We start from the raw sequence: 25,272 nt of genomic DNA on the forward strand, positions 1-25,272 counted from the left end.
CTTAGAACTACTTAAACCTAACTAACCGAAGGACATCAAGATTCGAACCTGCGACCGTAGCGGACGCGCGGGTCCGGACTAAATCGCCTAGAACCGCTCGGCCACAACGGCCAGCTCCTAAAGATCCCTGGTTCCACTGTTTCCGATGTGATAGTGAAGTGGAAACGTGAAGGGACACGTACAGCACAAAAGCGCACAGGCCGACCTCGTCTGTTGACTGACAGAGGTTACCAACAGTTGAAGAGGGTCGTAATGTGTAATAGGCAGACATCTATCCAGACCATGACACAGGAATTCCAAACTGCAACAGGATCCACTGCAAGTACTACGACAGTTAACGGGAGGTGGAAAAAACTTGGATTTCATATCGAGTGGCTGCTCATAAGCCACACATCACGCCGGTAAATGGCGAACGACGCCAAGCTTGGTGTAAGGAACGTAAACATTGGACGATTGAACAATGAGAAAACGTTGTACGTTGTGTGGAGTGAAGAATCATGGTAAACAATGTGGCGATCCGATGGCAGGGTGTGGGTATGGCTAATTCCCGGTGAACGTCATCTGCCAGCGTGTATAGTGCCAACAGTAAAATTCGGCGGCGGTGGTGTTGTTATGGTGTGGTTGTGTTTCTCATGGAGGGGGACTTGCACCCATTGTTGTTTTGAGTGGCATTATCACAGCGCAGGCCTTCATTGATGTTTTAAGCACCTTCTTGCCTCCCACTGTTCAAGAGCAATTCGGGGATGGCGATTTCATCTTTCAACACGATCGAGCACCTGTTCAAAATGCATGGCCGGTGGTGGAGTGGTTACACGACAATAACATCCCTGCGCAGAGTCCTGACCTGAATCCTATATAACACCTTTGATACGTTTTGGAACGCCGACTTCGTGCCAGGCCTCATCGACTGACATCGATACCTCTCCACAGTGCAGCACTCCGTGAAGAATGGGCTGGCATTCCCCAAGAAACCTTCCAGCACCTGATTGAAAGTATGCTTGCGAGAGTGGAAGCTGACATCAAGGATAAGGATGGGCCAGCACCATATTGAATTCCAATATTACCGATGGAGGGCGCCACGAACTTTTAAGTCATTTCCAGCCAGGTGTCCGGATACTTCAACCCATTTTCTGAAGTACAGTTGTAATCCGTTCACATCTAGGCTTCACCATTTTATGAAGTAGTGAAAAAAGTTGAAGGACAGACATTCACGCCATTTGAAATAATTGATTTGTAAAAGTAGGTTGAAATCTAGCATGCAGTCGAAAATTGATGTACAGTTTCTTCCCTAAAGTGTTAAAAAATTCTTGAAAAGAAACAGAGCAAAGTGTTTGCAGCAGAGGTAAAAAAAGCTTCTAGCGCTGTAACAATTTTCTATCAAACTTCTCCATCCTTCTTGAAACAGTGGACTGAAGAAAGTTTCCACAACATGGGATCCTACAGTTGATTTCTCTTAAACAAAATACGTTTATGGGATTATGTGCCATGTGTTCAATATGCACAAAGCAAAATGTATGATGAGCATGTTCTGCCAAACATATTGTAACCAGTGAGAAAAACTTTGCCAAGCAAAGTATAGATGGACAGGATTTCTCATTTCAGCCACAACCACATGTAGTTCTCATACTAGTTCTCCATCCTCATGTTAGTGGAGGTTTTCTTCTGCCTTCCTGGCACTAATGCTGATTCTGACAGACCATTTTCCACATGAATAATATGTGGGCTAGTATCAAAACACAGCTTGCTTTAAAAACTGTGAAAGCAATGTGATTAGCTTCAATTATGATGAAACTAGTGTTTAATTTTCCATATGTCGTTGAGGAATACAGACAAGCTGAAGAAAATTCGTAATAGTGACAAATACAATACTTCTTTTTAGTAGGTACTAATGAAGTATAAATTAAATCACGTTTTGTAACACATTAAAGTTATATTTTGTATTTAACAGATTTAATTAAGATATTTTCAATTTTTTTGCAATATTACAATGTATAATGTGTCCCGAATTTGGTCCAGAAGATATGATCACGTGGCCCTGTATCCCAGTTAACCAGCCGGGGAAAGGGGACGTACGTCTTAACGTGGAATCGGAACCTCATGTCGTACCTGACGACCCCTCCCATTGTTGAGAGGTCAAGGCCAGATTAAAGGCAGACGGAAAATTACCGTGGTCTGACCAGGATTCGAGGCCGCGACCATCCGGTTTCAAGACACGCCCTTAATCATAAGCAGGCCCGACACTTTCTATCCTGTGTCAACCTCCTCATCTCAGAGCAGCACATGCACACAACATACTCAGTTACTTGCTAGATACGTTCCAATGTCTGTCTATCCCTACAGTTTTCGCCCTCTACAGCAAACTCCAGTATCACGGGAGTTATTCCCTGAGATTCTCACCACATGTCCTTTCATCCTGTCTCTTCTTTTCATCAGCGTTGTTCATGTGTTTCTCTCCTCGCGGATTCTGCGGAAAAATTCTTCGTTTCTTATCAGTCTATCTAATTTTCGGTATCCTTCGCGTCTCTTTTTTCCGGCTTTTCCGTAAGCCGTAGTTCACATCCATGCAATGCTGTGCTCCAAATGTAATGAGATTTCTTCCTCAAATTACGTTGAAATTTGATACCAGTAAACTTCCTATGGCGAAGAATGCCACACAAAACGAAAAATGAGCAAAGAAAATCTCTGCCGCCACAGCATTCTTTGGAGACAACAACAGCCACACTCTTTGGTTTGTTTATATTTTGTAAAGTATGTGGGAGTCGCCATCGGTGGAAAAGTGCCTGTTTCGCTTGATGTTTAACGGTACTTGAAAGCATACATTATGTTTTCCAGAGCAGTGCTTACAACAAGAATAAAAACAATGAGTAATACCATCAAATTAATCTTACGATCTTAATATTCTTCCCACATACAGTGCTCACTTTTTCGTCTTTATATTTGCCACAGATGCACGACCCTCACAATACTCTAAACTAACTTGTATCATCTGAAAATGAATCGCCAGGCGATTGGAAACCGGTCGTGAATAAATAAAAATTGAAGAAAAAACGGCGATTGGTTACAGTAATTCTTGAAACCTTTAACAAGACAGTCGCAGGTTTCCAAATGCAGAATGGATAAAAGTTTCAAGAATACTATTTGCTTGTGCCAGTCTGCGTTTTATGTCCCACTGCTTCGTTTGTCATGTGATATATCTTACCGGGCTGATCTGCTATAAGCCTTGTATGAGGTACGCAACAGGCAGTCAGAACTTTCAATGAAATTGTGTGGCACTTCTACAAAACGCAGGCTATTTTCCTGATCGTTGCCTTTATAGCGAATATTATCCATGGACATCTATATCTGTAAACCGTAAGCTACTCATTATAAAAGAAAACATGCACATTATGTAATGTTATACAGTATTTATTATTTACAGTCAGTCACAGCCAAAATCATCCCTCCTCTCTCCCCCCTTGTATTTGCACATGGTATGGAAGAAAAGAGACTCTCAACACTTCTCTAATTTTACCGTCGTTGTCATTCTTTGAGATGTGTGTTGGGGAAAGTGATACGATGACGACAAACGAGTCGTCACCAATGATGACTGGTGGCCACAACATATAAGTCACACCAGGTTTGTCAGTAACGTCGATGCGGTGTTAGCTGCATCGTCTGCATCTGCAACGATTAAAATAATTAGAAGTCGTTGGTAAAAAATAATATATATTGTATTTAACTGGCTCTAGAGGATTCTTCTTGGCTGCATGCATATAATTATAAACAGATCGCTATTGAGGCCTCACTTAAGCCATACGTTACTAAGCGCCTTGTTAGAGGTTGCTTCCTATCACCTGAAGGCTATGCTGCTTTACTACTTGACGTTCCGAGCAAGAGTGGACGAGAGCTTGCTAGAAACTTGATACAAGTCGCAGAGTGACGCTGGTCTCGACTCGCGGGTCCAACGATACTAATACAGACCGCGATCTATAACTGCAACCCGTAACAAGTGTGATATCGAACGTTGATACCACAGAAAGCACTATATTCCTCGACTCATTTTAGATTGTTTGCTCTCGAAATTTCATGAGTAAGGCTGTCCGCTATACATGGCGTTATTACTGTACAGTCTTCCACAGCATTTCTCTGACACTCACCCTCTGACTAAACGAACCTATGACGAAATGGGTGAATCGTCTTAGCATATTATCTGTCTCTTCCTTTACTACAACTTGATAACGGTCTCAGTCTGTCGAACGAGGTTTCTATCAGCGTGCAAGAATAGGATTTCCTTAAGTATTCCTCCATTAAATTTGAGCTTGGTATCTGGTTTCCACATGATTAAATTCATGTTGTAATTCTAACTTAAATCGGTCCAGACAGATCTACATCTACATGTGTGCCAGAGGGCACTTCTGGTACCATGAACTGACCCAACCTACCCTGTTCCGTCTGCGAATGGCATGTGGGAAGAACGATTGTCGGTAAGCCTCTGTATCGGCTGTAATTTCTCAGATTTCTTCGTCGTGGTCATTACGCGAGATGTATGTGTTTGGAAATACTATGTCGTCCGACTCTTCCCGGAAAGTGCTCTCTCGAAATCTGAACAACTAATCTGAACCCGATGCACTACGCCTCTATTTAATGTCTGCCACTGGAGCTCGTTGAACATTACCGTAACGCATTTGTTCCGACTAAACCAACCCGTGACGAAACACGCCGCTCTTCTCTTTGGATATCCTCTGTTTCCTCTATCAGTCATACCTGCTAGGGATCTCATGTTAACAAACAGTAACTCAAGAACCGGTCGAACCGTATAAGCCACTTCTTTCGTCGATCAGTTACATTCGATGCATCTCAGTCTGGCATCTGCGCTTCCTACTGTTTGTTTTATGAGGTCATTCCAACTAAGGTCCGTATAGTTAGTTACTTCTGGATAATTTACGGTAGATTCCATTTCCAGCAGTTTCTGATCAATAGTGTACTTGCACAGCAGTGGCTTTCTTTGCCTTTCTATGCTCAATAAGCTATATTTATTTACGGTCTGGGTCAACTACTGGAGCCTGCACCATTGCAAACTCCTCTGCAGCTCATTCTGCAAATTGATAGCGTCTTCTGGCGTTGCTACTTTCTTATAGACAAACGCATCATCTGCGAACAGCCTTAAAGAACACCGGACGCTTTCTACTAAATTATTTATATAAATCGTAAATAGTAACTGTCCTGTCACACTTCCTTGGGGTACTCGGGACATTACTTACACATCTGTCGCTAAGAACGACGTACTGAGTTCTATCTCCAAGGAAGTCTTAGATCCAGTCCCAAATCTGGTCCGTTACCCGATAAGCTCGTACTTTTTTATTTAACAGATGTGAGGGACGGTGTCAAATGGCGTCATGAAGTCAAGGAACATGGCATCTACCTGAGTGACGTTGTGTACAGCCGTATGGATCTCGTGGAGCAACAGAGGTAGATGAGTTTCGCAAGTTCCTAGAACGCGACATTGTGACGGTTTCTGTAGACAGATGGCCGATCGCTTGGTTCAACTACATGCTTTCATTTATTCTACTTAACTTCATTAGATATTATTTGTGCAGCTGTCGCAGCAATACTGCTCTGAACAAAAGATAGGACAGGGGGGGGGGGGGGGGGGGGGAGCGGATGCCCTTCCTGTCGCCACCCCATACCCCCTCCCCCCAGGACAGAAACAGTGTATCCCAGCTGTCTGTGTCTAGCGTAAATCATGAAATAGTGCGAATGTGTATCAGATGTCTGCGAGTGGTGTAACTGAGGCGGCACGTGGGGACCAGCCCGGTATTCACCTAGTGGGATGTGGAAAACCACCTGAAAACCGTATCCAGGCTGACTGGCACACCAGCCCTCGTCGGTAATCTGCCGGGCGAATTCGAGCCGGTGCCGGCGCGCCTGCCCGAGTCCAGGAAGCGGCGCGTTAGCGCTCTCGGCTAACTTGGTGGGTCGATTGCAACGTTAGATCCACGTAGCAAAAATATTTAAATATTACATGTTATTCGTTTCTAGAAGAAAACCCATGGTACAGAGGCATGTTGCTATGTCATCTTCAAAAGGTCTCTGTAAAATGTGATGGGTCTGTTCCACATAAACAGATAGGCCCGTTTACATAGCTAAATTTTTATTGTTCGATAGTTACGCTTGTAATGTAACGAATGACGATGGAGTGACGCAGCACTGTATGCAAGAATTAAGAGAATTATCCATGCAACGAAATTACGTGCCCCTGTATTATCATTTGCCAGAAACCTCCATTCGATATCTCGAGCCGTTCACGAAATAAAAGGGTTGCAAGTTGCATGTGATTTTCCCCTCTATTTTCATTTGCCGGAAACCTCCATTCGATATATTGAGCCGTTCACGAAATAAAAGGGCTGCAAGGTGATTTGCTTTGTATACTCAAATCCACCGTTTCTAATTACTTCTCTGTACTGACGAAAGCTGATACGCTTAAAAACCACGTTCAAGTTCAAGAAGAGTATCGAATACGCTACCTTTGCTTCACCATCCTGCAATCGCTCCTCTGACACGACTGGGACACGTCTGATGAAAATTTCTCCCGCCTTCGCGATTCGTGTCGCCATCCCAAATGCGTGACTTCAATAACTTTCTGATATCTTGCTGGCACTTTTTCTATTATTTCCAAAACCACGTTATACGTTTCGACATTGCGTCATTTTCAAAGGCTACAAAATACAACAAAAACTGTTATCAAAAGATGTGAAAACATGTTACTTTTCACCACTGACTAGAAACATAGTATAATGACTAGGATATAGATTTCTAGCTTACCGGTGTTACATCAGTAGTATAAAATACTCAATTATGAGACAAGTGCGATAAACGCAAGGCGGCGCTGCATACGTGGTACAAGCTGCATTTGTTTGTTTGCAACTGCATTTTCATTGTTAGATCATAAAACACAATTTCATCGTTAAACTGTTCATGGAAATTACTCTACAATGTTTTACAAAGCGGTATTTCTTTTGAAAACAATGTTTAAGAGATGTCATAAATATGATTTTAAAAGAATTTACGAAGCCTAGAAACGCCAGCTGAGGCGTGTAGCATTCATTTACGAAGAAAAGGCTGCAACGATGCGTTGATGCACATACACAGGAAATTCAAACAATCTGAGAAGACGCAGTCTGATACATCAACTCCACCAATAATATATGGCAACCAACCCAGATTCCCTTACGTAATGCAGTACAACTGATAATGATATACAGCTAATTGTACTGCCTTACATAACTTGTTCCCTATTATGTATCTCTCCGTCGGAGGTTCGAGTCCTCCCTCGGGCGAGGGTGTGTATATAGTCCACACCGTAAGCCAGCTTAAGTTAGATTAAGTAGTGTGTAAGCTTAGGGACCGATGACCTAAGCAGTTTGGTCCCATAAGATCTTACGACAAATTTTCAAATTTCCCTTTTACGTTATTGTTAATGTACCATTGTCTGTAATTTTGCACTGGTTTTTACATGAGTGTGTGGTGCTTTTGTTAAAGTGTAGTTAAGGAGTTGTAATTAGATTAGGCAATATGGGGTGGTTGCGATATACTATTGCTTGAACTGATGTACGGCGTTCCAAGATTGCGTCTTCTCGAATTATTTGAATTTCCTGTATATATGCATTTGCACATTTGCTGCCAGTGTCGCAAATAACAATGCATAGGCACAACCTGTTCTTCATAAGTGAATGCTACTTGCCTCAGCTGGTGTTTCTAGACTCCGTAAATTCTTATAAAACGTTATTCATGAATTTTTACAGACGCTAGTAATGCAAACGCTGTCAGTTGTCAAAGACTACTTGTTAAGATATAGTTGGTCTCAAACTGTTCAAATGTGTGTGAATTCCTAAGGGACCAAACTGCTGAGGTCATCGGTCCCTAGACTTACACACTACTTAAACTGACTTATCGCTAAGGACAACACTCACAGCCATGCCCGAGGGAAGACTCGAAACTCCGGCAGAAGGGGCCCTACGATTTAGTGACATAGCGCCTCTAACCGTGCGGCGACTCCGCGCGGCCATAGTTGGTCTCATGTACCCAAGCGTCACTCAGCGGGCTCTTCCAATGTACTATTTTCGACCTCAAAAGATTTGTTACGCATAGTTTTGTAAAGAAATACCTTTTTGTAAAACATTGTAGAGTGATTTATATGAATTAATTATACGATTTAACGATGAAAATGTAGTTTTAAACCAAAAAATGCAGCGTGTACCATGTATCCAGCGTCGCCTAGCGATTTAGTCTACTTGGTTGACAAGTTGTCCCTTGGTAGCAGTTGGCAGTTGTCTCGTGATTGAGAATCTTGACGAGATGCAATGTGTCTAATGACCAATTTTATATAGAATGAAATTATCACTCTAGAGCGGAGTGTGCGCTGATATGAAACTTCCTGGCAGATTAAAACTGTGTGCCGGACCGAGATTCGAACTCGGGACCTTTGCCTTTCGCGGGCAAGTGCTCTACCAACTGAGCTACCCAAGCATGTACCTCGTCTCCTACCTACCAAACTTCACAGAAGCTCTCCTGCGAACCTTGCAGAACTAGCAGTCCTGGAGGCAAAGGTCCCGAATTCGAGTCTCGGTCCGGCACACACTTTTAATATGCCAGGAAGTTTCAACAATTTTGTATGACTGACAAAACGTTGGTAAGCTGGAAAGCCATATTCTACTCATTATACTACGTCTCTAATCAATGGTGAAATGAACTTATTTTCATACCTTTTGATACCAGTTGTGTTTTGTAGCGTATGAAAATTGCGGAATGTCGAAGAGGTTAAGGCGGTTTTGGAAATAATAAAAACTGTAGTCAAGACATCAGAAAGTTATTGAAGTGCATCCAAATGCCCGCATCGTCTCATAGCATTTTCACGCACACTGTACCAAAGACGTGAGTTTGAATATGTGTAGGTTAGAGTCATGCTCCAAGATAATGAAAATTGAGATGCCGACACATTCTCATATAGCTTTATACATAGAAAATAATTCTCGAAACAGTTATTCACATTTGGCACAAGATCCTTGAGAAAACCGGTGTTAAACTTCATGGTTAGTTTCAAAAGTCTCATGATCCTCGGGATCTTTTGAGTTTTGTTCCGTACCTCATCTTGACGAATCAGCGATTAGCTCACTCGGCGCCATTTTCTTGTGTACTAGTAAAGATTGATGCCAGTGGAGTGTGTTTTCTGTTCTGTTCAGTTATTTTGGGGAATATAATTCAATGTAGTGGTTGGAATAAAACTGATTTGAGACACAAGTCATAGAAGAAAACGTTGCACCTGTTGTAGAAAGAGGAATGGAAAAATTGTAAATTTCTTTATCATTGAACTGAAGAAATGTGTACGGTAGACGTTTCTTTAATGAAATTGCAAACAGTATTCCAAACTAGAGAATATCTTTTGTAAACTAACACAAGCAAAGTCCATAAAAGATGATTAATTGGTATTTATCACGATTAATGGCTCTGAGCACTATGGGACTTAACTGTTGTGGTCATCAGTCCCCTAGAACTTAGAACTACTTAAACCTAACTAACCTAAGGACATCCCACACATCCATCCCCGAGGCAGGATTCGAACCTGCGACCGTAGCGGTCGCGCGGTTCCAGACAGTAGCGCCTGAACCGCTCGGTCACTCCGGCCGGCTATCACGATTAACATCGGAATGTAATATTATATATACACTGTAGAAGAAAAAGTGGCTTGCGGTCGGAACCAAAAAGTGTTGCAAATCGAGTCGCAGCACGATGGTTTCCGCGAAAGCAACATCGTCCAAACAGTTCAGTAACAAAACTCACAGGATCCAAAATGGGGATTATCAAAACTTACATGTTCCATAGCTTATTAACAAAACTCATATGATCCATAATATAACCTCAAATAATTATAATTTCTCAATAAGCAAACATAATCTGAAATATACATAATGATTTATAGCTACTGTTCTTGCACATACTGATGTCAATACATCCCACGCCCGGGTTCCCGGGTTCGATTCCCGGCGGGGTCAGGGATTTTCTCTGCCTCGTGATGACTGGGTGTTGTGTGAAGTCCTTAGGTTAGTTGGGTTTAGGTAGTTCTAAGTTCTAGGGGACTGATGACCATAGATGTTAAGTCCCATAGTGCTCAGAGCCATTTGAACCATTTGATGTCAATACACGGTGTTACAAAAACGTGCGGCCAAACTTTCAGGAAACATTCCTCACACACAAAGAAAGAAAATATGTTATGTGGACATGTGTCCGGAAACGCTTACTTTCTATGTTAGAGCTCATTTTATTACTTCTCTTCAAATCACATTAATCATGGGATGGAAACACACTTCAACAGAACGTATCAGCGTGACTTCAAACACTTTGTTACAGGAAATGTTCAAAATGTCTTTCGTTAGCGAGGATATATGCATCAACCCTCCGTCGAATGGAATCCCTGATGCGCTGATGCAGCCCTGGAGAATGGCGTATTGTATCACAGCCGTCCACAATACGAGCACGAAGAGTCCCTACATTTGGTACCGGGGTTGCGTAGACAAGAGCTTTCAAATGCCCCCATAAATGAAAGTCAAAAGGGTTGAGGTCATGAGAGCGTGGAGGCCATGGAACTGCTCTGTCTCTATCAATCCATCGGTCACCGAATCTGTTGTTCAGAAGCGTACGAACACTTCGATTGAAATGTGCAGGAGCTCCATCGTACATGAAACACATGTTGTGTCGTACTTGTAAAGACACATTTTCTAGCAGCACTGGTAGAGTATCCCGTATGAAATCGTGATAACATGCTCCATTGAGCGTAGGTGGAAGAACATGGGGCCCAATCAACAATACCTGCCCAAACGTTCACAGAAAATCTGTGTTGATGACGTGACTGCACAACTGCGTACGGATTCTCGTCAGCCCACAGATGTTGATTGTGAAAGTTTACAATTTGATCACGTTGGAATGAAGCCTCATTCGTAAAGAGAACATTTGCACTGAAATGAGGATTGACACATTGTTGGGTGAACCATTCGCAGAAGTGTACCCGTGGAGACCAATCAGCTGGTGATAGCGCCTGCACACGCTGTACATGGTACGGAAACAACTGGTTCTCCCGTAGCATTTTCCATACAGTGACGTGGTCAACGTTACCTTGTACAGCGGCAACTTCTCTGACGCTGACATTAGGGTTACCGTCAACTGCACGAAGAATTGCCTCGTCCATTGTAGGTGTCCTCGTCGTTCTAGGTCTTCCTCAGTCGCGAGTCATAGGCTGGAATGTTCCGTGCTCCCTAAGACGCCGATCAATTGCTTCGAACGTCTTTCTGTCAATTGCTTCGAACGTCTTTCTGTCTAGACACCTTCGTTCTGGAAATCTGTCTCGATACAAACGTGCCGCGCCACGGTTATTGCCCCGTGCTAATCCATACATCAAATGGGCATGTGCCATCTCCGCATTTGTAAACATTGCACTGACTGCAAAACCACGTTCGTGATGAACACTAACCTGTTGATGCTACGTACTGATGTGCTTGATGTTAGTACTGTAGAGAAATGAGTCGCATGTGAACACAAGCACCGAAGTCGACATTACCTTCCTTCAATTGGGCCAACTGGCGGTGAATCGAGGAAGTACAGTACATACTGACGAAACTAAAATGAACTCTAACATGCAAATTAAGCGTTTCCGGACACGTGTCCACATAACATCTTTTCTTTATTTGTGTTTGAGGAATGTTTCCTTAAAGTTTGGCCGTACCTTTTTGTAACACCCTGTATAAGTTGCATCGAAATGAAACTATCTTAATACTTAATATCTTTAGGGCACATTTTGAGCTCTTCTGTTGTACAAAATGCTATTTCTTTAAACCATTTGTGTGTGGCGCTTTTAAACATACTTAGTGACACATTGGGTGCCTGTATTGGCAACATGTTAAAAGTTTTACTCCGCGTACCTGTAACTGTCTTGAGTTTTCTTAAGTCAAGGACCTGTGATGTCAGTCTGTAGTTTTAGGCGTGTGTTTTGTTGATGATCAGATTGTCGTAGGTTGTGACTGTGTTGGTTTTTTTTGTATGTATCAGACAACTTAATATAAAGAAAGACGTAACCGTTGGTATTTGTAGTTTTTTTTAAGTATGGTGTACAAGACTTGCTGTCTCTGACTCCACAGATGCATCTGATTACCTTCTTTTGCTAGTGAGAACTTGTTCTGCTCCATGGAAATTCTCCCATAACAGAATGACATATGTCAAGTGGGTGTGGAAAAAGGCATAGCATGCGTTGAGCAATAACTTATCGCTAACACAATACCTTAGGTTACCTAACAAATATGTCACACGCGCTTAGTAAGTGTATAACGAGTAGGACTCTTCCACGTTAATTTCAAGTCATGGTGAATCTCAAATAGTCTAGTTAAAGTGCAGTCGTTGCTTTCATCTTTAATGCATTGACTAAAGAGGATTCTTACTGTTTTCTCGTGATTAATAGGTCATTTCATTGATTTGAAATTACTGGTGGGTCTGACTCGATTCGTACTTTCCTTGCTGTAATGTTTCAAAGTCTCTCTCCGCTTCAATAAAAGAAGTGTCATCTGCATAGAGCGTGGATTTACACAACGAAATGCTAGGCAAGTCGTTTACTTACAAATTCTAAGACAGAAAAGGAAAACGACACACCACCAAGGAATTATCTGAATGGGAAGGAAATCAGTGGATGTTATGTACGCGCCCAGACAAATAGATGATTACAATGTGAGAAAAACTGGATGATCTATTCGAGACAGTGAAAGTTTCCTGAAAGTTTGGCCGTACCTTTTTGTAACACCCTGTATATGGGATATGCGTACGACGCATGTAAAACACGTTTTTAGTCATTTGTGAAAATTTATGGATTTGGAGCATGTGAGTTATGCTTCTAACCTACTCGTATACAGACGCGTATAAAGCAACGTAACTGCTCCTACTTTGCTGTGTGTGTCAGAGGAGGCTGCGGTGTGTCTGCGGTTCACAGGGCGAGAGGCGCCGGTTTTAATGGGATGTTTTCGAGGCCAGGCGGCGCAGCCACACGGCCAGTACCTGGTTCCAGATGGTGATGTACTCGCCGCCGCAGCAGACGACCTCGTCGTACAGCCCGGGCACGCCCCGCACGATATCCAGCACGAGGAAGAGGAAGGAGAGGTCGCTGAACAAGCTGTAGGCGGTGAGCGCGCCGTGCAGCAGCAGCGGGCCCGTCGCTGTCTGCGTCGTCATGGCGGGTGGCCGGGCGCTACAGCCGCTACCTGCTGCTGCTGCTGCTGCTGCCGCCACCGCAGCCGCGGCCACACTGCGGCCGAACGCCGCTTCCGGAGGACTCGCCGGCGCGCGGCGCATTAGCCGGTGACGCGCTCCTAATCGACTGCTGACCGACGATACGCGGCGATGAATAGAGGCGCGCCGGCGGTTACGACAGCGGTGGCTATTCGCCATCAGGGCAGTATCCGCTTCTGCGCTTTATAGCCTACTCACAAATCCGTTTCGGATACATCTACATCTACATCCATACTCCGCAAGCCCCCTACGGTGTGTGGCGGAGGGTACTTTGAGTACCTCTACCAGTTCTCCCTTCGATTCCAGTCTCGTACTGTTCGTGGAAAGAAAGATTGTCGGTATCCCTCTGTGTGGGTTCTAATCTCCCTGATTTTATCCTCATGGTCTCTTCGCGAGGTATACGTAGGAGGGAACAATATACTACTTGACTCCTCGGTGATGGTTGTTGTTCTTGTTGTTGAAAAATGGTTCAAATGGCTCTGAGCACTATGGGACTTAACATCTATGGTCATCAGTCCCCTAGAACTTAGAACTACTTAAACCTAACTAACCTAAGGACATCACACAACACCCAGCCATCACGAGGCAGAGAAAATCCCAGACCCCGCCGGGAATCGAACCCGGGAACCCGGGCGTGGGAAGCGAGAACGCTACCGCACGACCACGAGATGCGAGCTGTTGTTGTTGTCTTCAGTCCTGAGACTGGTTTGATGCAGCTCTCCATGCTACTCTATCCTGTGCAAGCTTCTTCATTTCCCAGTACCTACTGCAACCTACATCCTTCTGAATCTGCTTAGTGTATTCATCTCTTGGTCTCCCTCTACGATTTTTACCCTCCACGCCGCCCTCCAATGCTAAATTTGTGATCCCCTGATGCCTCAGAACATGTCCTATCAACCTGTCCCTTCTTCTTGCCAAGCTGTGCCACCAACTCATCTTCTCCCCAATTCTGTTCAATATCTCCTCATTAGTTATGTGATCTACCCATCTAATCTTCAGCATGCAGCGGTGAATAGACGCGCGCCGGCGGTTACGACAGCAGCGGCTATTCGCCATCACGACAGTATCCGCTTCTGCGCTTTCTAGTGTACTCACAAATGTGTTTCGGCTACATCTATATCTACATCTACATCCATACTCCGCAAGCCACCTGATGGTGTGTGGCGGAGGGTACTTTGAGTACCTCTGCCGCTTCTCCCTTCTGTTCCAGTCTCGTATTGTTCGTGGAAAGAAAGATTGTCGCTATGCATCTGTGTGCGCTCTGATCTCTCTGATTTTATCCTCATGGTCTCTTCGCGAGATATAATAGGAGGGAGCAATATACTGCTTCACTCTCCGGTGAAGGTATGTTCTCGAAACTTCAACAAAAGCCCGTACCGAGCTACTGAGCGTCTCTAAATCTACATCTACACCTACCGAAGAAATTCTGGTCGTATGTAAAGTACACAAGCGACAAGACGAGGTCAATATCTTCGCTGCGCAGTACCGATGGTACTGTTACCGACGACTGTGCCGCTAAAGCGGAGTTATTGAACGCAGTTTTCCGAAATTCCTTCACCAGGCTGGCTTGGCTCTGAGCACTATGTGACTTAACTGCTGAGGTCATCAGTCCCCTAGAACGTAGAACTACTTAAACCTAACTAACCTAAGGACATCACACACATCCATGCCCGAGGCAGGATTCGAACCTGCGACCGTAGCGGTCGCGCGGTTCCAGACTGTAGCGCCTAGAACCGCTCGGCCACCACGGCCGGCCCTTCACCTGGGAAGACGAATGGAATATTCCAGAATTTCAGACATGAACAGCTGCTAGCATGCGTTTCTTAGAAGTAGATATCTTAGGGGTTGGGAAGCAACTCAAATCGCTTGATACGGGCAAGTCTTCAGGTCCAGATTGTATACCGATTAGGTTCCTTTCAGATTACGCTGATACAATAGCTCCCTACTTGGCAATCATATACAACCGCTCGCTCACCGATAGATCTGTACCTACAGATTGGAAAATTGCGCAGGTCGCACCACTGTTTAAGAAGGGTACTACGAGTAATCCATCGAACTACAGACCTATATCATTGACGTCGGTTTGCAGTAGGGTTTTGGAGCATATACTGTATTCAAACATTATGAATCACCTCGAAGGGAACGATCTATTGATACGTAATCAGCGTGGTTTCAGAAAACATCGTTCTTGTCCAACGCAGCTAACTTTATTCGCACGAAGTAATGGCCGTTATCGACAGGGGATCTCAGGTTGATTCCGTATTTCTGGATTTCCGGAAAGCTTTTGACACCTTTCCTCACAAGCGACTTCTAATCAAGCTGCGGGCCTATGACGTATCGTCTCAGTTGTGCGACTAGATTCGTGATTTCCTGTCAGGAAGGTCGCAGTTCGTAGTAATAGACGGCAAATCATCGAGTAAAACTGAAGTGATATCAGGTGTTCCTCAGGGAAGCGTCCTGGAACCTCTGCTGTTCCTGATCTATATAAATGACCTGGGTGACAATCTGAGCAGTTCTCTTAGGTTGTTCGCAGATGATGGTGTAATTTACCGTCTAGTAAGGTCATCCGAAGACCAGTATCAGTTGCAAAGCGATTTAGAAAAGATTGCTGTATGGTGTGGCAGGTGGCATTTGACGCTAAATAACGAAAAGTGTGAGGTGATCCACATGAGTTCCAAAAGAAATCCGTTGGAATTCGATTACTCGATAAATAGTACAATTCTCGAGGCTGTCAATTCAACTAAGTACCTGGGTGTTAAAATTACGAACAACTTCAGTTGGAAAGGTCACATAGATAATATTGTGGGGAAGACGAGCCGAAGGTTGCGTTTCATTGGCAGGACACTTAGAAGATGCAACAAGTCCACTAAAGAGACAGCTTACACTACACTCGTTCGTCCTCTGTTAGAATATTGCTGCGCGGTGTGGGATCCTTACCAGGTGGGATTGACGGAGGACATCGAAAGGGTGCAAAAAAGGGCAGCTTGTTTTGTATTATCACGTAATAGGGGAGAGAGTGTGGCAGATATGATAGGCGAGTTGGGATGGAAGTCATTAAAGCGAAGACGTTTTTCGTCGCGGCGAGATCTATTTACGAAATTTCAGTTACCAACTTTCTTTTCCGAATGCGAAAATGTTTTGTTGAGCCCAACCTACATATGTAGGAATGATCATCAAAATAAAATAAGATAAATCAGTGCTCGAACAGAAAGGTTTAGGTGTTCGTTTTTCCCGCGCGCTGCTCCGGAGTGGAATGGTAGGGAGATAGTATGATTGTGGTTCGACGAACCCTCTGCCAAGCACTTAAATGTGAATTGCAGAGTAATCATGTAGATGTAGAATGTACATGTAGATGTACATTTATACTCCGCAAGCCACCCAACGGTGTGCGGCGGAGAGCACTTTACGTGCCACTGTCATTACCTCCCGTTCCTGTTCCACTCGCGTGTGGTTTGCGGGAAGAACGACTGCCGGAAAGCCTCCGTGCGCGCTCGAATCTCTCTATTTTACATTCGTGATCTCCTCGGGAGGTATAAGTAGGGGGAAGCAATATATTCGATACCTCATCCAGAAATGCACCCTCTCGAAACCTGGCGAGCAAGCTACACCGCGATGCAGAGCGCCTCTCTTGCAGAGTCTGCCACTTGAGTTTGCTAAACATCTCCGTAACGCTATCACGCTTACCAAATAACGCTGTGACGAAACGCGCCGCTCTTCTTTGGATCTTCTCTATCTCCTCCGTTAACCCGACCTGGTACGGATACCACACTGATGAGTAATACTCAAGTATAGGTCGAACGAGTGTTTTGTGAGCCACCTCCTTTGTTGATGGACTACATTTTCTAAGGACTCTCCCAATGAATCTCCCAATGAATCTCAACCTGGCATCTGCTATACCGACGATCACTTTTATATGATCATTCCATTTTAAATCACTCCTGATGCCTACTCCCAGATAATTTATAGAATTAACTGCTTCCAGTTGCTGACTGTTATATTGTAGCTAAATGATAAGGGATCTTTCTTTCTATGTATTCGCAGCACATCATACTTGTCTACCCTGAGATTCAATTGCCATTCCCTGCACCATGCATCAATTCGTTGCAGATCCTCCTGCATTTCAGTACAATTTTCCATTGTTACAACCTCTCGATGTACTACATCATCATCCGCAAAAAGCCTCAGTGAATTTCCGATGTCATCCACAAGGTCATTTATGTATATTGTGAATAGAAACGGTCCTACGACACTCCCCTGCGGCACACCTGAAATCACTCTTACTTCGGAAGACTTCTCTCCATTGAGAATGAAATGTTGCGTTCTGTTATGTAGAAACTCTTCTATCCAACCACACACTTGGTCTGATAGTCCGTATGCTCTTACTTTGTTCATCAAACGACTGTGGGGAACTGTATCGAACGCCTTGCGGAAGTCAAGAAACACGGCATCTGCCTGGGAACCCGTGTCTATGGCCCTCTGAGTCTCGTGGACGAATAGCGCGAGCTGGATTTCACACGATCGTCTTTTTCGAAACCGATGCTGATTCCTACAGAGGAGATTCTAGTCTCCAGAAAAGTCATTATACTCGAACATAATACGTGTTACAGAATTCTTCAACTGATCGACTTTAGAGATATAGGTCTATAGTTCTGCACATCTGTTCGACGTCCCTTCTTGAAAACGGGGATGACCTGTGCCATTTTCCAACCCTTTGGAACGATACGCTCTTCTAGAGACCTACGGTACACCGCTGCAGGAAGGGGGCTGTCCATAAATCCGTAACACTACGAGGGGGTGGAGATTTCTTCTGAACAGCACGTTGCAAGGCATCCCAGATATGATCAATAACGTTCATGTATGGGGATTTTGGTGGCCAGTGGAAGTGTTTAAACTCAGAAGAGTTTTTCTGGAGCCACTCTGTGGCAATTCTGGACGTGTGTGCTGTCACATTGTCCTGCTGGAATTGCCCAAGTCCATCGGAAATTACATTGGACATGCATGGACCCATGAATGTAACTCCATCTTCTGGTGGAGTATGGGACTACGGCTGTTCAATGTTCAGTAAAAACAATACCAATCGCCGTTATATAGGTATATTTCTAGGCAACCAGTTTCGACGTTACACTATGTGATCTTCAGGCCAAAACTGCTCCAATCCAGTAACCTTCGTGTTACAAATATAGCAGTGCCTTTAACTGGTTTCATTACGGGCTATTACGGGCGTACGTGCTCATTGTTTATTAAATGGATCCAGGTGACCAGACAAGATGCTTACGTACGAGTCACCTGTCAGAGTATCAACACGTATCATGGGTCCCATGTCACTCCAACTGCACACGCCCTACACCATTGCAGAGCATCCACCAGCTTGAACAGTCTCCTATTGACATGCAGGGTCCGTGGATTCATGAGGTAGTCTCATTACCTGTATTACTCGCGCAAACAAAGTTGACACTCGGCGCCGTGGCTGACGGGAGCTATTGTAAATGGGAAATGCCTTTACCGTCGCTCCCGTCAGCCCCCGCGCCGAGTGTCGACTTTGTTTGCGCGTGTAATACACGTCCATCCGCCCGATAAAATTTGAAACGAGACTCGTCCGAACAGACAACATGTTTCCAGTTATCAACAGTCCAATGTCGGTATTGACGGTCCCAGGCGAGGCGTAAAGTTTTCTGTCGTGCAGTCATCAAGAGTATACGAGTGGGCCTTTGTCTCCGAAATCCTATATCGATGATGTTTCGTCGAATGGTTCGCACGCCGACACTTGTTGATGGTCCAGCACTGAAATCTGCAGCAGTTTGAGGAGGGTTGCACTTCTGTCACGTTGAGCGATTCTCTTCAGTCGTCGTTGGTCTTGCAGGATATTTTTCCGGACGCAGCGATGTCGGAGATTTGGTGGTTTACCGGATTCCTGACATTCACGGTAGGCTCGTGAGATGGTCGTACGAGAAAATCCCCACTTAATCGCTACCTCAGAAATGCTGTGCCCCATGGCTCGTGCGCCGACTATAACACCACGTTCAACTTCACTTTAATCTTGATAACTTGGCATTGTAGCAACAGTAATCGATCTAACAACTGCGCCAGACACTTGTTGTCTTATATGGGCTTTACTGACCGCTGCGTCGTATTTTGCTTGTTTACATATTTCTGTATTTGAATACGCATGCTCATGCCAGTTTCTTTGGCACTTCAGCGTATGTTAATTAGTCAACGATACACCGATGGAAAAAAAATCGGAGCACTAAGAAAGAATTGTGCGACATAAACGAAAGCTGGTAGACGTGTTTCTACACCCGAAAGATGACGTCTATAGGAATTTTGCGCCTTTAGGGTGACAGTGGGGCTAGTGGCGCCACTATGAGAGTCCAAATCAGCTTGGCTTTTAATACGAGCAGTAATGGTCATGATCTTTTCTTACCTTTGAGAAAGGACGTAGTGAGCTGATGTGTGTGAATAACGTCTTTAAGCAATGACGACGCCATTGTCAACAGCTCACTTAGTTTGAACTAATTTAGGACTATATTAATACCTTCAGCTGCTGACGGGTGTTGATATATATCAACGGGGACAGGCGAAAATGTGTGCCCCGACCGGGACTCGAACCCGGGATCTCCTGCTTACATGGCAGACGCTCTATCCATCTGAGCCACCGAGGGCAGAGAGGACAGTGCAACTGCAGGGACTATCTCGCGCACGCCTCCAACGACACCCACATTCTCACCTTGTGTGTGCACACACTACATTCGTAGTGTCCTACACCGACACACTCATTACTCGTGGAAGGCATTCTTACCGAGTCCCATAAGAGTTCGGGGAATCTGTGTGCATCCGCACAGAAGAAGAATGTAACGGCCGGTATTGCCAGAACTAGATACTTATATGGGTATGGACATGTCCGAAAGAACAGACACCATATCCATATAAGTATCTAGTTTGAACGATGACGTGTAATGGGGGTACGAGGAGGTAGATGTTCCTTCCGTGATAATGCAGAGAGACTTTGCAGGAATGTAGCCACTGTGCATGACTACTGGCAGTGGTGGTCCCGGAAAGGTGCGTAAGCAAGGAGGCCGGGTTCCGGACGGCCAACTGGCGTTAGCGGGGGGAAAGACCATCGTATGCGGTGTATGGCGATGGCGCATCGTACTCTGTATGCATCAGGAATTCGAGCAGCAGTAGCACCACAGCGGCGCAATGAAATGTCACAGATCGGTTACTTCAAGATCAGCAAGGAACCAGACGCCTTGTAGCGTTCATTCCACTGACCACAAACCACCACAGCTTTTGCAGCATCATTGGTGTCGAGAAAGACCTCATTGGAGGGCAGGGTGGAGATCTGATGTGTTTCATTCTTCTCCACGTCTGAGTCTTCTAGCCATAGATGGTTCTGGTGTTCTCTGACACCTGATAGATCTCTTACTTTCAAGAAGAACTGCATAAACTGCAAGTCAAAAGTCTGCACAACCAGCTGCGGAAAGAGGCTGGATCGCAGTGAGGTATTCAGCGTGAAACCATACGAACTTCTGCAATGACACTATGCTATTCTGCGGCAGAATACGCATGTCGTATTTTGTATAATGCTACACATGTCAAAAAGTGGACATTGTGACACTTGTAGAATCGTAAGAGATTGCTTGAAATCCACTCCAGTCGAATAGCTTTACCACCTCACAGCTGTTTAACGAGAAACAGCTGCAAATAAGGAAAGGAAGACAGTGGAGAAGGAGCGAACCCATCCTTTATATGAACATGAACAGCAACGACGCAAGTTCAGATGGTTCAAATGGCTCTGAGCACTATGGGACTTAACATCTGAGGTCATCAGTCCCCTAGAACTTAGAACTACTTAAACCTAAGTAACCTAAGGACATCACACGCATCCATGCCCGAGGAAGGATTCGAACCTGCGACCGTAGCAGTCGCGCGGTTCCAGATTGTAGCGCCTAGAACCGCTCGGCCACTCCGGCCGGCACGACGCAAGTCAAGGAGCAGTTGCCTTAGAACATCAACAGGACTTTAGAACCACTGCCGAAGAAGTTACGTTGCATCTGTGGAGGGCTACTCCCTGTTCGCTGACGCTTCCCGGCGACGCTATGTCCTCTTTAGCATTCGTCGGCTATGGTTCGGCGAGATTTGACGAAACTATCAGTCTTTATACAGTGATTCTGGTAAAGTAAGCTTTAAGAATGACTGTCAGAAAACGGGGAAAGATATTTCAGGAACGACTCAAAAACTTTATTTATTCTGGGCCCACCCCCATTCATACGAAGCAGATGACGGGATTATAGGCAACACTCAAGGTGCACACACGCTGCAGAGTGCCAATGCTCCTCCGTCTCCCAGGGGTATAATGAATACAAAATGTTGCGAGCAATAGGGACCAGGGAGCGTGGACGTATAGAAGTGATGGTTAAGGCGGTAGCTCGCGACAAGCGCGAAATCCGGGTCTAAGTCCCGATCCACCAAAAATTTTCATGTATCATCAATAGGTAATATTTCCATGCTTAACGTAGCTGATGTCGAAAAGAATTCGCAACATATGAATATCGTAAAACTAATACACACACGTAACATTCTCTTACAGTGCGGACATGAAATGAAAACAGTCGCGAAGGTATAGTTGTAGGTGAAGGAAATGACAGATGCTGGTAATCTGAAGTTTGTTTATGATAGAAATTGTTTCTAAAACACTTGTAATGATTTGTAATTAGATGTCGCCCACGTTTGTAAGATAGAATATAAGAAAGCATGAATAGTGACCGGTTACATCTACTTATATACTCCGCTATCCACCAAGCGGTGTGTGGCGGAGGGCATAATTCGCGCCAGAGTCATTCCTCCACCCCCCACCCCCCATCCTGTCTGTTCCACTCGCGGATCGCGCGAGGGAAAAACAACTGTCTGAACGAATCAGTACGAGCTCTAATTTCCCTTATCTTTGAATGGTGATCATTGCGCTATTTGAAAGTTGGTGGTGACAATATATCCTCTACATCCTCGGCGAAGATCGGATTTCGGAATTTAGTGAGCAGCCCCTCCAGTTTAGAGCGTGGTCTATCTAAGTGTGTTCCACTTCAAACTTTCTATGAGATTTGTATCGCTCTCGCGATGGCTAAATGTAGCAGTCACGAATCTTGCCGCTCTTTTTTGGACCTTCTCAATCTCTTGAATCAGACCCAACTGGTAAGGGTCCCATACAGACGAACAATACTCTGAGACTGGACGAACTATTGTATTGTAAACAATTTCCTTTCTTGAAGGACTGCATCGCTTTAGAATTCTACCAATAAACCGCAATCTAGAGTTCGCCTTGCCCGTTACTTGTGTGATCTGATCATTCCATTTGAGATCATTTCGAATAGTCAGACCCAGATATTTGACGGATGTTACCGCTTCCAAAAATTCGGCATTTATTTTGTACTCTTACATTAATGGGGATCTTCGCCTTGTTTTACGCAGTAGGTTACAATTACTAATATTGAGAGATAACTGCCAGTCATTACACCACGCATTTACTTTCCGCAAATCCTCATTGATTTGTTCACAACTTTCGTGTGATACTACTTTCCTGTAGACTACAGCATCATCGGCAAACAGTCTAAGGCCGCTGTCAATACCATCAACCAGATCGTTTACGTAAATCGTAAAAAGCAGCGGACCTATTACGCTGCCCTGGGGCACACCTGAAGTTATGCTTGTTTCTGTTTAAGTCACCCCGCTCAGGACGACATATTGCTTCCCGTCTGTTAGAAAAATTTCTGTCCAACCGCATATGTCATCGCATAGACCGTAAGCGCGCACTTTTTGTAGCAAGCCACAGTGCGTAACTGAGTCGAACGCCTTTCGAAAGTCGAGAAATATGGCATCAGCCTGGGAGCCGGTATCTAGAGCCTGTTGCATATCATGCACAAAGAGGGCCAGCTGTGTCTCGCAATGACCGCTGTTTCCTGAAACCATGCTGGTTTCTGCAGACGAGCTTCTCAGAGTCTAGAAACGTCATTACGTCTGAACACAAAATATATTCCATGATTCTAAAACAAATCAACGACAGTGAAATTGGCCGGTAATTATGTGCATCAGATTTTCTACCCTTGTTATAGATTCCTAAGACCTGGGCCTTCTTCCAGTCCCGTGGAACTTTCCGCTGTTCCAATGATCTTTGATAGGTGATGGATAAGAATGGTGCTATATTTGTAGCATAGTCGACATATAATGTTATGGGGATAGCTTCTGGGCCTGATACCTTCCTGGCGTCTAAGCATCTAACTGTTTTACAATCCCAGATGTAAATGCCTCCGTCCTCAACTAGTGCTCAACTAGTGCGACTGATATATACAAAGCAAAAACATACACGGTTGTGATCTAGGAACAGTTTCTTATAAATTAGTGGGGCGGCACAGTGGTTAGCACATCGGTCTTCGGGAGGACGGAGCTTCATATCTCAGCCCTGACGACGAAATTTAGATTCTCCGTGATATCCCTAAATCGCTTATGGAGAACACCGGGATGGTTCCCGCGAAACGGCGTGGCTGTTTCCTTCCCTGTCCCTCTCCAGCCAGAGCTTGTGCTTCGCTATCGCTATCGCTAATGGCGCCGTCGTCGACGGATTGTTAAATCCTAATTTTTCTTCCTTCAGGTTTTAAGAGCACAGTAGATGAAAATTATTTATCTCCATACATGTCACTATCGGTGACTAGGCATCGTTCCCCTTGGCTGCGACAATGAAAATCGATAATGCCTCTAAATCATGTGTACGCCGCAAATGTGACCGCTACCCCCGTTCGACGTCCACGTCACAGACGGTGGGTGGAAGCACTGGCAGTGAAGGGGATTGTAAAGTGTATCGGGGAGCTGAATAAAAGCGCCGTCGTTGTCGTAACGTCGAAACGGAACGATTTATCTGATGTCCAAAAGGGCATCACCACTGGCTTTCGGGCCAAAGGTGGAAGCGTGTCGCCATGATTGAAGTGTACAGCGCATGGCAAAACGGCGCTATGCAAAACCGGCGCCGAGGCAACTATGGTCGACCACGGGCCGTAGATAACAGGGGTGGGGGTATGGGTACAGGCGATTAGACTTGCAATTGTTGCGCAACTGATTGCCCAAGTCGGGATACCATATGTCTCCTCAACGACTGTTCAGCGACCTCCGCAGCAGGTGCTTGGTCCACGCGCCCATGTTGACTGCTGTTCGTCATCGAAGAAGGCTGGAATTCACACTCCAGTACCGCATCTGGGTGTCCACTGAGCGGTGACAGGTGGTCTTTTCAGATGAACCGCGTTTTATGCTCCATCAGCCAGATGGTCGTTGGCGCGTACAAGTTGAACTGTCTGAAAGCAAACAGCCGGCAACAACCGTCGGAACGGTCTAGGTCAGAGGAGGGGTATTATGGTGCGGGGAAAGTTTTCGTGGCACAAGTATGCCTCTAGCCTTGTATCCTTGGCGACCCTGTCCATCCATACATGCAGCTGGTTTTTCCTCAGCACGACAGCCTCTAAGAGCAAGACAGTGCAAAGTGTCTCACGGCTCGCACTTCACTTGCGTGGTGGCGACGAGCACCTGGATGAGTTTATCGTACTCCAGTGGTCACCAGCTAAATAAAAGATTCTATCTAGTAAATCCACTAACTTCTAATAGGCATGTGGTTAGCAGAGGAAAGATTTTGTTGCAAATCAAATAACGTATTTACCTTAATAATGTGACATCCAGTTCAAACATATAAATCGTCATTGACATCCAGTACAAAGGTACGGAACCATGAATAATTTTCAAAGTCGGATACTTCCAGATCGTTAGCCTACGCTAACACTTCAGACCTCTACCCTCCGTCAGTGCTAACTTCCCACATCTAACATCCATCAATGACAGCTGTTCGCCTCCAACTGCCCAACAGTACTTCCGTCACTGCTGGCGACTTACTTCCAACTGCCCAACACTACTGGCGATTAACTTGCAACAACGAGTCCGACC

At 44.8% G+C, this 25,272-nt stretch overlaps 1 protein-coding gene and 2 non-coding genes across 6 annotated transcripts in view; all 3 read right to left on the minus strand.

Moving 5' to 3' along the window:
- The window catches only part of LOC124777476 (androgen-dependent TFPI-regulating protein-like), a 218,185-nt gene that overhangs the window by 66,554 nt on the left and 126,359 nt on the right, over positions 1-25,272 (minus strand). The window contains exon 1 of one of the 4 annotated variants that reach the window (XM_047252906.1): positions 13,069-13,284. The exons of the other annotated variants lie outside the window; for them this stretch is intronic. Coding sequence (XP_047108862.1) covers positions 13,069-13,242 — 174 coding nt within the window. The 5' untranslated portion in view covers positions 13,243-13,284. Of the gene's footprint in view, positions 1-13,068; positions 13,285-25,272 lie in introns of those variants that run through there. 4 annotated transcript variants of the gene reach the window in all.
- Positions 8,432-8,506, minus strand: Trnas-cga. The gene has a single exon. It is a non-coding gene; the product is annotated as a tRNA-Ser (tRNA).
- Trnat-ugu lies at positions 19,885-19,959 on the minus strand. The gene has a single exon. It is a non-coding gene; the product is annotated as a tRNA-Thr (tRNA).

The sequence above is a fragment of the Schistocerca piceifrons genome, chromosome 2 (genome assembly GCF_021461385.2).
Source record: "Schistocerca piceifrons isolate TAMUIC-IGC-003096 chromosome 2, iqSchPice1.1, whole genome shotgun sequence".
Taxonomy (NCBI): Eukaryota; Metazoa; Arthropoda; class Insecta; order Orthoptera; family Acrididae; genus Schistocerca; species Schistocerca piceifrons.